Source organism: Mustelus asterias, chromosome 22 (assembly GCF_964213995.1).
Source record: "Mustelus asterias chromosome 22, sMusAst1.hap1.1, whole genome shotgun sequence".
Classification (NCBI taxonomy): Eukaryota; Metazoa; Chordata; class Chondrichthyes; order Carcharhiniformes; family Triakidae; genus Mustelus; species Mustelus asterias.
The window spans coordinates 6477101-6494496 of NC_135822.1; the positions used below are offsets into that span (position 1 = coordinate 6477101).

A 17396-nucleotide genomic window follows, 5' to 3' on the forward strand; every position below is an offset into this window, starting at 1 on the left:
GAACATAAGAAATAGGAGCAGGAGTAGGCCATCTAGCCCCTCGAGCCTGCCCTGCCATTCAATAAGATCATGGCTGATCTGATAGTGGTTTAGTTCCACTTATCCGCCCGCTCCCCATAACCCTTAATTACCCCTTATTGATCAGAAATCGGAAAGAACCGCGAACAATAATCGCATTTTACTGACCCTCTTTGCAATTTGAATTTCCTGTAGAGATACTGTTACCTCGATTCTGCACGGAGTTTTAGTGTCAATTACAATTAATCATATCTTACCTCAACATTGAAAACCAAATAATAATTCCATTTGTTCAAATCTTTTAGCAGCTTCAGTAAGTTAACGCTGCGATTTCTCCGAGGTACTATGTCGTCTCTAATTTATTGACATACAAAGACTTGTAAATATGAGCGAATCGTGACAGAAATGCCCTTCTGGGTAAAGAAATTGGACTTTAACCTGGTGTTGTTAAAACTCTTACTAAAGAAATAGCTCCAGATGATCACTTTAACAAAGGGTCGTCTGGGCTCGAAACGTCAGCTCTTTCCTCTCCTTACAGATGCTGCCCAGACCTGCTGAGATTTTCCAGCATTTTCTCTCTTGGTTTCAGATTCCAGTATCCGCAGTAATCTGCTTTTAGCCCCAGATTATCTGATGGCAAACAGACGTCAGAAATAGATGCTTTCGCGTTTACTTTTTCCCACTCGAAGGTTTTGTGAACGAAATATTCACAGAATGTTTTCTGCACTAATATTAGTGAACAATATGGTTTATGAGTTAGCTCACGATACCGCGAAACAAACTGTCGATCATTTTATTTTACCTGGAAACATTGTTTTAATACAAGTAAATGAGCTGTACTCGGGATTGTAAATTGCCTGTGACAACACTTGGTTGAAAGAATATTATCCAATAGCGGGTAGCATTAAAGTTAATTACACTAAGACTCTTGAAAAAAACATTTATTTTGGACAAAAAAATATACACAAAAAAGTGCTATGCATTGACACTGGTCATTGGTCCAAAACCTTCATCTGTTAGAACGTCGATAAAGTTTTTAACACGGGATCCTTTTTTAAAAAAAGAAAACTTTTTTTTGCAGAACATTTCAGGACGAACAGATCAAAACTCACAAAAGTACAACATACGGTCAAACAACGTAAGCACTATTTAAGTAAATAAACCCTATTAACAGTTTCAAACAACGAACTTTTTTTTGTCTTTTTAATAGTCCATTTTTTTCCCCTTAAAGTAACAAGTTTCCGGACCATATCTGGTACCAACATTTTTCACAAACCAGGCTCAACGTCAGCTTTTCCTAAACCCTTGTCTTGTTTGATATGATGTGTTCATTTAATTTTCCCAGCAATCGCACTTAAAAGTTTGCAAACCAGAAAAAACAATTCAAGCTTTTTTGTTTTTGGCACTTGCGAATAAAACGTCTTACCACCATCAGTGAAGATATGCACTTTAAAAGTCCTGGAAAGTTACATATCCATTCTGCTGGCTAAAGGTCCATACTCCCAGTACGAGCAGTGCATCACAGGCACCTCGGGCTGCCGGGCGCAGGAGAGCTGGTACCCGCTGCTCGCTGCGTGTGCCCCCGGACTCAGCTGTTGACTCATGCCGGCGTAGGGGTTAGCGGCTCCCGGGACAAGAGGCAAGCTCTGCATTCGGGAGTAAGGGGCGTAAGACGAGGGGAGTCCATTCATGGGGACGGGGCTCACGTTGCCACTGGCGGCCTGGCAGGACTGGTGGTAGCTCATCGAGGCCGTGGGTTGTCCTTGCCCCACCGACCAGGAGTTGCTGGCAAAGGGCGCCTGCAGGTACTTGGGGGTTTGATAGTAAAACGGGTCCGAGTAATTCACACACGGCTTGCCTGGTAGGAATGGGGATGATGATGGTCTGTACGGCCGCTTAACTCTCCTTCTCCTCCTGTAATTCCCTTTATCAAACATATCTTCGAAAGCTGGATCCAATGTCCAGTAGTTGCCCTTCCTCTCTCCTCCACCTTCTCTGGGAACTTTGACAAAACATTCATTGAGGCTGAGGTTGTGCCTGATGCTGTTTTGCCACCCCTTCTTGTTCCTTTCATAATAAGGAAATTTGGCAACAATGTACTGGTAGATGCCATTGAGAGTTAGTCTCTTCTCCTGACTGTCCTTGATTGCCATCGCTATCAAGGCTACATAAGAGTAAGGGGGCTTCTGAGAGAGGTCAGCTTTCTCTCTGGACTCCTTGTCCCCGGCTATCGACTCGTCCCTCACCGAGGAATCGTCGCTGGTCCCCTCTGGGTCGTACATCTCCTTCTGGTGAAACATGTCCATGGCTCTGGCACCAGACTGGACCCGTGCCTCCAACTGCAAAGTATCCAACAGAGAGAGAGATTGGGACACAACTTCTGCTCACTCTACACTCCAGCCCCAGGATCCTCGCCCCTCCCACTAAATGCTTAGTGGCTGATCATTTATTTATTTAAATATAACCCATGGTAATTTTCTCCCGGGGTTACTCCGAGGTCAGATTAACCCGGAGTTGAGATTGCCCCAACATCATTTATTCACCCCCCCCTTTAAAAACAAGACGGGGCAGGAGCGGGGGGGGGGGGGGGACAAGTTAAACTGGATACAGTTTAATAGCTCAGAGTAATTTTTCTGGTGTCTGTTGGCACCTTGCTAAAGTGTCAGAGGCGAACTCGCCACGGTGTCTATTTTAACATGTCTTTGGTGTTGGAGACTCCTTACTATTTTAACACGTTGGGAGAGAATTTATTACAAAACGATACTCAATAATCCTCAAATCAGCCTTCATGCGATTCACACACACCCTCTCTGCAAATAGATTGTAAAGGGAAAAAAGCAACTCGGCTTGTTAGGCAATGTGGTGAACTCGCCGACAAGTTCACATGAGGGTTAAAAGTGGTAATAGACTTGAGAGTTTTTGATGCAATTTCAGCTTCGACACCAACCGGTTTCACTCTTGAATGTGCAATTTATTCGAGTAACTGGCGGCGTTGGGAGATGCACAGATGTGATTGGAATCACATTTGGATTTGTATCTGTCAGTAGAGGATAGGGAAGAGAGCAGATTCGCCCTGAGAGTCCTGCTTTGGTGACTAATAGTGTGTGTGTGTGACACAGAGGTTGTGATAACTCCTGCACCCAGTGATCTCATACAGAATAGGTCCAATGAGTCACCGGTTGAGGCGCTAACAACCTTCCCATATCCTTTAATTGGAGAGGAGAGAGTTGGACTTGGCAGAGATTCCCCCATGCCAGCCAACCCCCTGCTATCGAACACACACCGGCGTCAACACATTCCTCCCCCCGCCTCTATCAGATTGTGTGGGTAATTGAGGATTATAGGCTGGCAGTACAACGCACCCACCACCTCCAACACTTTTTTTTTGAAATCCAGTAAAGCTTTATTCAAATATTTATTGCCTAAATAGTCTAACGTCTCCAGGAGGCGAGACTGCACCTGCCGTTAATGATAGTGTTCTGAAATCTAATGAATAGTCTAGCTCTCCCCCTCCCGCCTCTGCAGTTTCTTGGCTTCGGTGCTGGGAATCCACTTCCTGGATTTCCCAATCATTAACACAGTATTCCGACAAAATAACAAAGTTCTGGAATTCCAAGCTGTGCGTTAACCAACGAGACAAACGAGTTCGCATGTGTTAAATGTCTTGGCCCCAGCTAAACTGACAAAAAGAAACATAAACTGGGATGTGCTAAATTGGTATCTGAAACTGCCAGTAGTGAGTGACAAGGAGTTCCAGTCCAAAGACGTGTGGGTTAGGTGGATTGGACATAGCAAATTGCTCCTTTGTGTCAGGGGGATTAGCAGGGTAAATACATGGGGTTAAGGGGATTGGGGCTGGGTGGGATTGTGGTCAGTACAGACTAGATGGGTCGAATGGCCTCCTTCTGCACTATAGGGATTCTATGATTGCATTAGTTGACAAGACTTGGGCAGAACAGTAGCACAGTAGTTAGCACTGCTGCCTCACAGCACCAGGGACCTGGGTTCGATTCCTGGCTTGGGTCACTGTCTGTGTGGAGTTTGCCCGTGTCTGGCTTGGTGTCCTCCAGATGCTCCGGTTTCCTCCCACAGTCCAAAGATGTGTGGATTATGTGGATTGGCTATGCTAAATTGCCCCTTCGTGTCAGGGGGATTAGCAGGGTAAATGCATGGGGTTGTGGGGATAGGGCCTGGGTGGGTTTGTGATCGGTACAGACTCAATGGGTCGAATAGTCTCCTTCTGCACTGTAGGGGTTCTATGATTGCATTGGTTGACAAGACATGGGCAGCATGGTGGCACAGTGGTTAGCACTTCTGCCTCACAGTGCTAGGGACCCGGGTTCGATTCCTGGCTTGGGTCACTGTCTGTGTGGAGTTTGCACGTTCTCCCTGTGTCTGCTTGGGTTTCCTCCGGGTGCTCCGGTTTCCTCCCACTGTCCAAATATGTGCGGGTTAGGTGGATTGGCTATGCTAAATTGCCCCTTAGTGTTTGAGGGACTAGTGAGGGTAAATGCATGGGGTTGTGGGGATAGGGCCTGGGTGGAGTTGTGGTCGGTGCAGACTTGATGGGCCGAATAGCCTCCTTCTGCACTGTAGGATTCTATGATTCGATGACACCAAGCCACCAATTCTAATGTTGCATCCTTATAGGTCATATCACAGTGAATGAAAGGAAACATCGTGCATGGTTTCAGACTTTGGAATGCGAAGTCTGCCCAAATGTGCAGAAAAATCATAGAAATCATAGAAACCCTACAGTGCAGAAGGAGGCCTTTCGGCCCATCGAGTCTGCACCGACCAGAAAAATGTAGGAAAAAATGCAAAATTCGGGCATGAGAGAGATGAAACCATTTTTTCTTTTCTGGGACAGCTCTAGTCTAGTCCAAGGGTTTAATAACCTGCCCATCAGCCCTACCACAAAGTGCGGGGGGGGGGGGGGGGGGCGGGGGGGCTCCAATCAGCTGCCGCAAGTTGGGGCATGATAGGAACAGGAGGCCATTCAGACCTCCACCCTGTTCCCCCCATTTAATGAGATTATGGCCAATCAGCACCTTATCTCCATCTAGCTGTCTTGGTTCTACAATCATGAATATTCTCATCCAATAAAAATCTACCGACTCTGGGTTAAGTGGATTGATGTGGAGATGCCGGCATTGGACTGGGGTAAACACAGTAAGAAGTCTCACAACACCAGGTTAAAGTCCAACAGGTTTATTTGGTAGCAAACACCACTAGCTTTCGGAGCGCTGCTCCTTCGTCAGGTAAGTGGGAGTTCTGTTCACAAGCAGGGCATATAAAAACTCAATTTACAAAACAATGGTTGGAATGCGAGTCTTTACAGGTAATCAAGTCTTAAAGGTACAGACAATGTGAGTGGAGAGAGCATTAAGCACAGGTTAAAGAGATGTGTATTGTCTCCAGACAGGACAGTTAATGAGATTTTGCAAGTCCAGGCAAGTCGTGGGGGTTACAGATAGCGTGACATGAACCCAAGATCCCGGTTGAGGCCGTCCTCATGTATGCGGAACTTGGCTATCAGTTTCTGCTCAGCGACTCTGCGTTGTCGTGTGTCATGAAGGCCGCCTTGGAGAACGCTTACCCGAAGATCAGAGGCCGAATGCCCGTGACCGCTGAAGTGTTCCCCAACAGGAAAAGAACACTCTTCATAGAATCATAGAATAGAATCATAGAATCCCCACAGTACAGAAAGAGGCCATTCGACCCATCGAGTCTGCACCGACCACAATCCCACCCAGGCCCTACCCCCATATCCCTACAGATTTACCCACTAATCCCTCTAACCTACGCATCTCAGGACACTAAGGGGCAATTTTTCTTTTAGCATGGCCAATCAACCTAACCCACACATCTTTGGACAGTGGGAGGAAACTGGAGCACCCGGAGGAAACCCAGGCAGACACGAGGAGAATGTGCAAACTCCACACAGACAGTGACCCAAGCCGGGAATCGAACCCAGGTCCCTGGAGCTGTGTAGCAGCAGTGCTAACCACTGTGCTACCGTGCCACCGACACCGGCACTGTGCTACCGTGCCACCCTTGCCTGGTGATTGTCGAGCGGTGTTCATTCATCCATTGTCGTAGCATCTGCATGGTCTCCCCAATGTACCATGCCTCGGGACATCCTTTCCTGCAGCGAATCAGGAAGACAACATTGGCCGAGTTGCAAGAGTATGTACCATGTACCTGGTGGATGGTGTTCTCACGTGAGATGATGGCATCCGTGTCGATGATCCGGCACGTCTTGCAGAGGTTGCTGTGGCAGGGTTGTATGGTGTCGTGGTCACTGTTCTCCTGAAGGCTGGGTAGTTTGCTGCGGACAATGGTCTGTTTAAGGTTGTGCGGTTGTTTGAAGGCAAGAAGTGGGAGTGAGGGGATGGCCTTGGCGAGATGTTCGCCTTCATCAATGATATGTTGAAGGCTCCGGAGAAGATGTCGTAGCTTCTCCGCTCCGGGGAAGTACTGGATGACGAAGCGTACTCTGTCCGCCGTGCCCTGTGTTTGTCTTCTGAGGAGGTCGGTGCGGTTTTTCGCTGTGGCGCGTCAGAACTGTCGATCGATGAGTCGAGCGCCATATCCTGTTCTTATGAGGGCATCTTTCAGCGACTGGAGGTGTCTGTTGCGATCCTCGTCATCTGAGCAGATCCTGTGTATACGGAAGGCTTTTTCATAGGGGATGGCTTCTTTAACGTGGGTAGGGTGGAAGCTGGAGAAGTGGAGCATCATGAGGTTTATCCATGGGCTTGCGGTACAGTGAAGTGCTGAGGTAACCGTCCTTGATGGAGATGCGTGTGACCAAGAATGCAACCGATTCCAGAGAGTAGTCCATGGTGAGTCTGATGATGGGATGGAACTTGTTGATGTCATCATATAGTTGTTTCAGTGATTGTTCACCATGAGTCCAAAGGAAGAAAATGTCATCGATGTATCTAGTGTGTAGCATCGGTTGAAGGTCCTGTGCGGAGAAGAGGTCTTATTCGAACCTGTCCATGGAAGATGTTGGCATATTGAGGTGCGAATTTGGTCCCCATGGCTGTTCTGTGTGTCTGGATGAAGAACTGGTTGTTGAAGGTGAAGGCATTGTGGTCCAGGATGAAGCGGATGAGTTGTAAAATTGCATCTGGAAACTGGCAGTTGTCGGCGTTGAGTACTGAGGCAGTTGCAGCAATGCCATCGTCGAGGGGGATGCTGGTGTAGAGTGCCGAGACATCCCCACTGTGACGAGGAGCGCTCCTGGTTCAACTGCTCCATTGCAACATTGCCGGATCGGGCAATGGGACCCTGTGCGAGAACCTCTCCGGCTACGTCGAGGACATCCTGAAACCATTGTACAAAGAATGCCCAGCTTCTGTCACGACACTATGGACTTCCTACAGAACTCTGCACACATGGAGCAGTTGAACCAGGAGCATTCCTTGTCACAGTGGATGTCTCGGCACTCTACACCAGCATCCCCCTCGACGATGGCATTGCTGCAACTGCCTCAGTACTCAACGCCGACAACTGCCAGTTTCCAGATGCAATTTTACAACTCATCCGCTTTATCCTGGACCACAATGTCTTCACCTTCAACAACCAGTTCTTCATCCAGACACACGGAACAGCCATGGGGACCAAATTTGCACCTCAATCTGCCAACATCTTCATGCACAGGTTCGAACAAGAGCTCTTCACTGCACAGGCCCTTCAACCGATGCTATACACTAGATACATCGATGACATTTTCTTCCTTTGGAGTCATGGTGAACAATCACTGAAACAACTATGTGATGACATCAACAAGTTCCATCCCACCATCAGACTCACCATGGACTACTCTCCGGAATCAGTTGCATTCTTGGACACACGCATCTCTATCAAGGACGGTCACCTCAGCACCTCACTGTACCGCAAGGCCACGGATAACCTCATGATGCTCCACTTCTCCAGCTTCCACCCTAAACACGTTAAAGAAGCCATCCCCTACGGACAAGCCCTCCGTATACACAGGATCTGCTCAGATGAGGAGGATCGCAACAGACACCTCCAGATGCTGAAAGATGCCCTCATAAGAACAGGATATGGCGCTCGACTCATCGATCGACAGTTCCGACGCACCACAGCGAAAAATGGCACCGACCTCCTCAGAAGACAAACACAGGGCATGGCGGACAGAGTACCCTTCGTCGTCCAGTACTTCCCTGGAGCAGAGAAGCTACGACATCTTCTCCGGAGCCTTCAACATGTCATTGATGAAGACGAACATCTCGCCAAGGCCATCCCCACACCCCCACTTCTTGCCTTCAAACAACCACACAACCTCAAACAGACCATTGTCCGCAGCAAACTACCCAGCCTTCAGGAGAACAGTGACCACGACACCACACAACCCTGCCACAGCAACCTCTGCAAGACATGCCGGATCATCGACACGGATGCCATCATCTCATGTGAGAACACCATCCACCAGGTACACGCTACCTACTCTTGCAACTCGGCCAACATTGTCTACCTGATACGCTGCAGGAAAGGATGTCCTGAGGCATGGTCCATTGGGGAGACCATGCAGACGCTACGACAATGGATGAATGAACACCGCTCGACAATCACCAGGCAAGAGTGGTTGTGGTTGGGGAAAACTTCAGCGGTCACGGGCATTTGGCCTCTGATCTTCAGGGGCGGCACGGTAGCACAGTGGTTAGCACTGCTGCTTCACAGCTCCTGGGTCCCGGGTTCGATTCCCAGCTTGGGTCACTGTCTGTGTGGAGTTTGCACATTCTCCTCGTGTCTGCGTGGGTTTCCTCCGGGTGCTCCGGTTTCCTCCCACAGTCCAAAGATGTGCAGGTTAGGTTGATTGGCCAGGTTAAAAATTGCCCCTTAGAGTCCTGGGATGCGCAGGTTAGAGGGATTAGTGGGTAAATATGTGGGGTGGGATTGTGGTCGGTGCAGACTCGATGGGCCGAATGGCCTCCTTCTGCACTGTAGGGTTTCTATGATTTCTATGATTTCTATTCTATGAAGAGTGTTCTTTTCCTGTTGGGGAGCACTTCAGCGGTCACGGGCATTTGGCCTCTGATCTTCGGGTAAGCGTTCTCCAAGGCAGCCTTCACGACACACGACAACGCAGAGTCGCTGAGCAGAAACTGATCGCCAAGTTCCGCACACATGAGGACGGCCTCAACCAGGATCTTGGGTTCTTGTCACTCTATCTGTAACCCCCACGACTTGCCTGGGCTTGCAAAATCTCACTAACTGTCCTGTCTGGAGACGATACACATCTCTTTAGCCTGTGCATAATGCTCTCTCCACTCACATTGTCTGTACCTTTAAGACTTGATTACCTGTAAAGACTTGCATTCCAACCATTATTTTGTAAATTGAGTTTGTGTCTTTATATGCCCTGTTTGTGAACAGTACTCCCACTTACCCGACGAAGGGGTAGCGCTCCGAAAGCTAGTGGCTTTTGCTACCAAATAAACCTGTTGGACTTTAACCTGGTGTTGTGAGACTTCTTACTCTGTTTAAGTGGATTGGCCATGCTAACTTGCCCCCTAGTGTCCTAAGAGTGCAGGTTAGGTGGCTTACTCATACTCAACTGCCCCTTAGTGTCCTAAGATGTGCAAGTTAGGTGGATTGGGCATGCTAAATTGTCCCCCAGTGTCCCAAAATGTGCAGGTTAGATTGATTGGCAATGAGAAATGTGTGGGGTTACGGGGATAGAGCTAGGAGAGGGCCTGGGTAAGATATTCTGATGTGGAGATGCCGGCGTTGGACTGACGTGAACACAGTAAGAAGTCTCACAACACCAGGTTAAAGTCCAACAGGTTTATTTGGTAGCAAATACCATAAGCTTTCGGAGCGCTGCTCCTTTGTCAGATGGAGTGGAAATGTGCTCTCAAACAGTGCACAGAGACACAAAATCAAGTTACAGAATACTGATTAGAATGCGAATCCCTACAACCAGCCAGGTCTTAAAGGTACAGACAATGTGGGTGGAGGGAGCATTAAACACAGGTTAAAGAGATGTGTATTGTCTCCAGACAGAACAGCTAGTGAGATTCTGCAAGTCCAGGGGGCAAGCTGTGGGGGTTACTGATAGTGTGACATAAATCCAACATCCTGGTTGTCACAGATCTTACTAAGATATTCTGAGTCAGTGCAGATTTGATGGGCCGAATGTCCTGCTCTGCACTGTATGGATTCTTTGATTCTATGATTCCAGTTTTGAATTGGTTGCAACCAGCATCAGATGTGAGCTGAAAGTTACGGTAAGACAAAACCACAGATGAAAAACTGTGACATTTCTTCTAAACCTCTGTCAATAACTAGGGCGTTAGCTTTTTAATTGCAGCGAAATACAGAACACAAATTACATTTATTCCCCAAAAAGGTGATGGTTGTTGACTAGCACTTAAAGATGGAGCTGGACTGAGGGAAAAGCAAAATGTCATTCAACAAATATGAAAAAATCCCATTATTCGTTTGTGGGCTGTAAAAATAGATTTTTGGCATAAAAAAACAGAATGTTTCCCTGTTTCAGTTTGTATGTAATTGTCTGAACATTTCCTTTACTGGGGGAAGTGGCGGTAGGCATGAATATCAGCTTCCTTCTGCCAGTGTGAACGTTGAATGGGTCAAAGCCCTCCTTGTTCTGAGACAATACGCATGAGGTTTGGGGATGGTTCGTTCCCCTTATACACTTGTACATTTTTGGAACAAAAAAGGTTAGATCCAAGGATTTTATAAGTGGTGAAAAGTTAGTAACAGGGTTCCTCTATGTACACAGATCACTAAAATGTGATGGTCAGATATAATAAAAATCAAAAAAGTTCATTAATGTTAGCCTTTAGATTTAATGGGGATGAAGTAGAAAGGGTCAAGAGCTTCACGTTTTTAAGTATCCAGATCACCAACAACCTGTCCTGGTCCCCCCCACGCCGACACTATAGTTAAGAAAGCCCACCAACGCCTCTACTTTCTCAGAAAACTAAGGAAATTTGGCATGTCTGCTATGACTCTCACCAATTTTTACAGATGCACCATAGAAAGCATTCTTTTTGGTTGTATCACAGCTTGGTATGGCTCCTGCTTTGCCCAAGACCACAAGAGACTACAAACGGTCGTGCATGAAGCCCGGTCCATCATTCAAACCAGCCTCGCACCCATTGACACTGTCTATACTTCCTGCTGCCTCAGGAAAGCAGCTAGCATAATTAAGGACCCTATGCACCCTGGACATACTCTCTTCCATCTTCTTCCGTTGATTAAAAATACAAAAATCTGAGGTCACGTACCAACCGACTCAAGAACAGCTTCTTCCCTGCTGCCATCAGACTTTTGAATGGACCTACCTCGCATTCAGTTGATCTTTCTCTCCACCCTAGCTATAACTGTAACACTCTGTTCTATACCCTCTCCTTTCCTTCTCTATGAATGGTATGCTTTGTCTGTATAGCGCGCAAGAAACAATACTTTTCACTGTATACTAATACATGTGACAATAATAAATCAAATCAAATCCTCCATGTACACAGATCACTAAAATGTAATGGTCAGATATTTTTTAAAAATCAAAAATGTTACTTAATGTTAGCCTTTAGATGTGGAGGGCTAGAATATAAAGGGAATGATGTCTTGCTCCAGCTAGACAAAGCGATGGCATTCCAAATCTGGTGTATAGTGTACAGTTCAGGACATCACACTGTAGGAAATATATATTGAACTTGGATGAAATAAAGTACAGATTCACGAGAATGTTGCAAGAGTTCCAAATGTTATGTTATGAGGAGGAATTATAAATTTATATAAAAGTGGAAGGTCACAGAGTGGTTTGATTGAGGTTTTTAGGATCTTGGAAGAAATGGATAGGGTAAAGATGGAGAGAAACTTTTTCTGGAAGTGGGGGTGACCCAGACAGGGGATGAAAGAAGGAGGACCTTCAGGAGAGAAGCAACTCAGCACACAAAGTTTAAAGTTTATTTATTAGTGCCACAAGTAGGCTTACATTGACACTGCAATGAAGGTATTGTAAAAATCCTGGGAGTTGCCACACTCCGGCGCCTGTTCGGGTACACTGAGGGAGAATTTAGCATGGCCAATGCATCTAACCAGGACGTCTTTCAGACTCTAGGAGGAAACTGGAGCACCCGGAGGAAACGCGGATATGGGGAGTGATGCGCGATTGATTCACACGGGAGGCTAGGACGTACCCGGGAATAAAGGCTTTTATTCACGACAAATAGGAGCACACTACTCAACAATATTATCCCAGACTAAAGACTACTAGGAAGTAGCAGTGACCTTTATACTCCTGTAAGAAGGCAGAGCCGAACGGAGTGTACCACATAAACAGTAATAACAGATGGAACACCCAAACCCTAACCCCAACAGTAACATATGTACAAGTACCCATAGTGGTAACCATCTATGGTTCACCACAGGGAGAACGTGTAGACTCCCCAGACAATGACCCAGGGCGGGAATCGAACCCGGGTCCCTGGCGCTGTTAGCAGTGCTAACCACTGTGCCACCGTGGCAAAAATGTGGAAGACTCTCCCACAAAGAGAAGATTCTAGCTCAGTCAATAAATTGAAATCAGAGATAGATTTTACTTGCCAAGGGTATTAATGCGGATTGTTGGATTTAACATATGGATCAGCCATATCTCACTCAATGGAGGAAGTAGGCTAAAGGAACTGAATGGCTTACTCCTGTTCCTATGTTCTTCCCAAATGGCACTGACATGGAACCACATGTTAAACATTGCTGGACTTCAAAGTTGGTAAGGTGCAACATACACCACTGAAAAGTTACTTACACCAATTCTGAAAGAAGTTCTGAAAGGCAAAAATTGTATTCCCAAACTAAAGTTGCTTCTAATCAGCTAACAAATCAAACTCACAGTCACAACAATGACAATTCCTTGCCACAAGCACAGCAAGTGTACAGCACGCATGTAGATTGTGTATGTTTTGTATTCAGTTCTTTAGTCTAAATAAATCTCTGTGGGACGCTTCCATTCTGGCAATGACAGCAGGATATGCACAAAGATGTCCTGTGCTTTTCCAAGCCCTCTGCTCCTTTCATTGCTCATGTTTCCTGGGATAAAGAGGTTGAATGAATGTGGGAAAAGTGACAGCAAACCTCGTGAAGGAGTAATTTCCATGCCGGATTCATTTGGTGAAAGATCACGTAATTGTTCTCTGATATTCATACTGGTCGTACAACAAAAATGTTCTCTCGTGAACTGCAAGAAACAGTAAGATACGTGGCACGGTGGCACTAAAGTGGCTTTCCGTGTACCTTGTTTTTCTTTGCAATAGACCAAGAGTAAAATTGTTGCTGCAATATTTGAAACTTCTACAAAGTGAGAGATGCTGCCTCACAGTATCAGGGACCTGGGTTCAAGTCTGGACTCGGGTGACTGTGTGAAGTTTGCACCTTCTCCCCGTGTCTGCGTGGGTTTCCTCCGGGTGCTCCAGTTTCCTCCCACGGTCTAAAGGTGTGTGGGTTAGGTTGATTAGCCATGCTAAATTGCCCCTTAGTGTCAGAGGGACTAGCAGGGTAAATACATGGGAGTTAAGGGACCAAAAAAGAAAATGCTGGAAAATCTCAGCAGGTCTGGTAGCATTTGAAGAGAATGAAGAGCTGACGTTTTGAGCCCAGATGATCCTTTGTCAAAGTTGTCAAGAGCTTTGACAAAGGGTCATTTGGACTTGAAACATCAGCTCTTTTCTCTCCTTACAGATGCTGCCAGACCTGCTGAGATTTTCCAGCATTTTCTCTTTTGGTTTCAGATTCCAGCATCCGCAGTAATTTGCTTTAATTACATGGGGTTAAGGGCATAGGGTTTGGGTGGGATTGTTGTCGGTGTAGGTTTAATGGGCCGAATGGCCTCTTTCTTCACTATTGGGATCCTATGATTCTATCCTCTGTCTAAATTACAACTGGAGCATCACTGTGAAGCATCTCCCACTTTGTAGAAGTTTTAAATATTGCAGCAACAATTTTACTCTTGGTCTATTGCAAAGAAAAACAAGGTACACGGGAAGCCAAATTCATTTCCCATTGGTTTTCTGCCCCTATAATTCTGTATAGAACAAAGCCAGACAAGAAGCACAATACTACCCAGACAAAGCATCCCGCTTACTTAGCGCCCCGTCCACCACCTGAAACATCCACCCCCTTCAACAGTGACGCACAGTGGCAGCCGTGTGTACCGTCAGGATACACTGCAGCAACTTTACTTTGAGAATACAGTCCTCTGACAGCACCTTCCGAACACATGACCTTGACTGCTTAGAAGGACAAGGGCAGCAGATGCATGGGAACACCATCACCCGCAACAAAATAGAAAGTGCTGGAAAAGCTCAGCAGGTCTGGCAGCATCTGTGGAGAGAGAAAATAGAGTTAACATTCCGACTTCAGAGCTAAAAAGAGCTAGCAACCCGCAAGTGCCCTCCACGCCACTCATCATCCTAACTTGGAATTGGGACGGCACGGTGGCACAGTGGTTAGCACTGCTGCCTCACAGCGCCAGGGACCCGGGTTCGATTCCCGGCTTGGGTCACTGTCTGTGTGGAGTCTGCACGTTCTCCCCATGTCTGCGTGGGTTTCCTCCGGGTGCTCCGGTTCCCTCCCGCAGTTTGAAAGACATGCTGGTTAGGTGCATTGGCCATGCTAAATTCTCTCTCAGTATACCCGAACAGGCCCCGGAGTGTGGTGACTGGGGGATTTTCACAGCAACTTTATTGAAGTGTTAATGTAAGCCTGTTTGTGACACTAATAAATAAACTTTAAACTTAGTTGTTCCTGTCCCTTCACTGTTGCTGGGTCAAAATCCTGGAACTCCCTCCCTAACAGCACTGCGGATGTATCGACACCACACGGGCTGCAGCAGTTCAAGGAGGCAGCTTACCACCACCTTCTCAAGGGCAATTAGGGATGGGCAATAAATGCTGGTCTTATTAAATGAGATAATGATTCCGCGAAGAAATAAAAAGAAATTATATGCACTGTGAACTGCCCTGATACTGGTCTACCTGTTTTTCTAAAGGGAGTATAAATAGTGGCTGAAAACACAAAAATCTGAGCTGCATAATTTATACAATAAAACATTAGTGCTGTAATGGGAAACCATGATCGGTATATCATCATTAGTAAGAGAAAGATCTTCTGCTGCCAACTATGTTTTCTGTCTGAAACTATTGTCCTCTATTCAGGAGAGAACCCTGTATTTTAACGCTCAGGTGGTGCCTAAAAATGTACATTAACTGCAGGTTGGTTATATGATATCCTGAGGATATTTTAAATGCAGTCACTGGAGTTACGTTTCATGCAGTGTTAAAGCGAGGCAGTGGAAGACTGCTTCCAGTGGCTCTCGCAGACAGATCTCTGGAGTCATGTCAGATTCCACAGTCATCCTTCCAATTTAACACTCTGCAAAGCGAGGACCCCGTCTGTGATGCTGAAGTGACGGTATAAATGTACTGTGGTTTTCTCAACCCACACTACCTGTCTTACGCTAGTGTGAAAGTCAGAGTACACCAAAGCTGGTGTTGATACGAAACTAGCATGACAATTCAAAGAACAAAGAACAGTACAGCACAGAAACAGGCCCTTCTGCCCACCAAGTCTGTGCTGACACATACCTCTCTAATCTAACATTTTCTTGCCTCTACATGGTCCATATCCCTCTATTCCCTGACATGGTGGCACAGTGGTTAGCACTGCTGCCTCACAGTGCCAGGGAGCCGGGTTCAATTCCTGGCTGGGGTCACTGTCTGTGCGGAGTCTGCACATTCTCCCCATGTCTGCGTAGGTTTCCTCTAGGTGCTTCAGTTTCCTCCTACAGACCAAAAGATGTGCTGGTTAGGTCCATTGGCCTTGCTAAATCCTCCCTCAGTGTACCCGAATAGGCGCCGGAGTATGGCAACTAGGGGATTTTCACAGTAACTTTGTTGCAGTGTTAATGTAAGCCTACTTCTGACACTAATAAATAAACTTTAAACTTATTCATGTATCTATCCGGATGCCTCTTGAACATTGTTATAGAATCTGCTTCCACCACCTCCTCCAGCAGCGCGTTCCAGGCATTCACCACCCTCTGTGTGAAAAACCTGCCCCTCACATCTCTTTTAAACTTTCCCCCTCTCACTTTCAACCCATGCCCCCGAGTAATTGACCCTTTGAGAAAGACTCTGACTATCCACTCTATCCAAGCCTGTCATAATCTTGTAAACCTCTATCAAGTCCCCCCCTCATCCCCCGATGCTCCAATCCAAGTTTGTTCAACCTTTCTTCATAGACAATATCCTCCAAACCAGGTAACATCCTGATAACTCTCTTCTGCACTCTTTACAATACATCAACATCCTTGCGGTAGTGTGGCAATCAGAACTGTACACAATACTCCAAATGTGGCCTAACCAAAGTCTTATACAGCTGCAACATGATTTTCCAATTCCTATGCTCAACGCCCAGACCGATGAAGGCCAGCATGCCACACGCCTTCTTGCCCACCTTGTCCACCTGAGTTGCCACCTTCGGGGAACTGTGGATCTGCACGCCTAGATCCCTCTGTATGCTAATATTTCTAAGGGAAATTCATCTGAGCTACAAGGTTTCCTACTGCTATCCTTTAGTAGTCAACGGAGAAAGATTATGGAATTCCATCCTAATGATCATTGCGGTCTCTGTCAAAATGAAAATGCTAGCACCTCGAGGTAGAGAGTCAGTATCGTTGACCCATGTTTCTTTGAAACTCCCAAAGCAAAATTTAAGAACACAGCATTTGCTCTACAGCCTTGTACATATTTGCTATTTTGTCAGTGGAATGCTCCCATTCAACAACTGAGGGGAGGCGATGGCCTAGTGATATTATTGTTAGATTATTAATCCAGAAACTCAACTAATGTTCAGGGGACTCGGGTTCGATTCCCACCACAGCAGATGGTGAATTTTGAATTTAATAAAAGAATTCCTGGAATTAAGAATCGACTGATGACCACGAAACCGTTGTCGATTGTCAGGAAAACACATCTGGTTCACTGGTGTCCTTTAGGGAAGGAAATCTGCCGTCCTTACCTGGTCTGACCCACAAGTGGCTCCAGAGCCACTGCAATGTGGTTGACTCTCAACTGCCCTCAGGCAATGAGGGATGGGCAATAAATGCTGGCCAGCCAGTGACACCCATGTCCCACAAATGAATAAATTACCATTATAATGTAAAATCGGGAAATATATATAGAATATATAGTCCAAAGATGTGTGAGTTAGGTTGATTGGCCATGCAAAATTGCCCCTTAGCGTCCTGGATGTGTAGGTTAGAGAGATTAGTGGGATAAAGGCCTAGGTGGGATTGTTGTCGGTGCAGACTTGAT

At 46.3% G+C, this 17396-nt stretch overlaps 1 protein-coding gene across 1 annotated transcript; it reads right to left on the bottom strand.

Annotated features, from left to right (window-relative positions):
• Positions 1 to 1063: 1063 nt before the first annotated feature.
• On the bottom strand, positions 1064 to 2361 carry foxl2l (forkhead box L2-like). Its single transcript, XM_078238465.1, has one exon. It carries the CDS (start codon positions 2322 to 2324, stop codon positions 1485 to 1487), a length of 840 nt encoding a protein of 279 aa, XP_078094591.1. The 5' UTR covers positions 2325 to 2361; the 3' UTR covers positions 1064 to 1484.
• Positions 2362 to 17396: the final 15035 nt, after the last annotated feature.

Coding starts and splice junctions, on each gene's coding strand:
- foxl2l (XM_078238465.1), bottom strand. CDS start 2,324: ATGGACATGTTTCACCAGAAGGAGATGTACGACCCAGAGGGGACCAGC.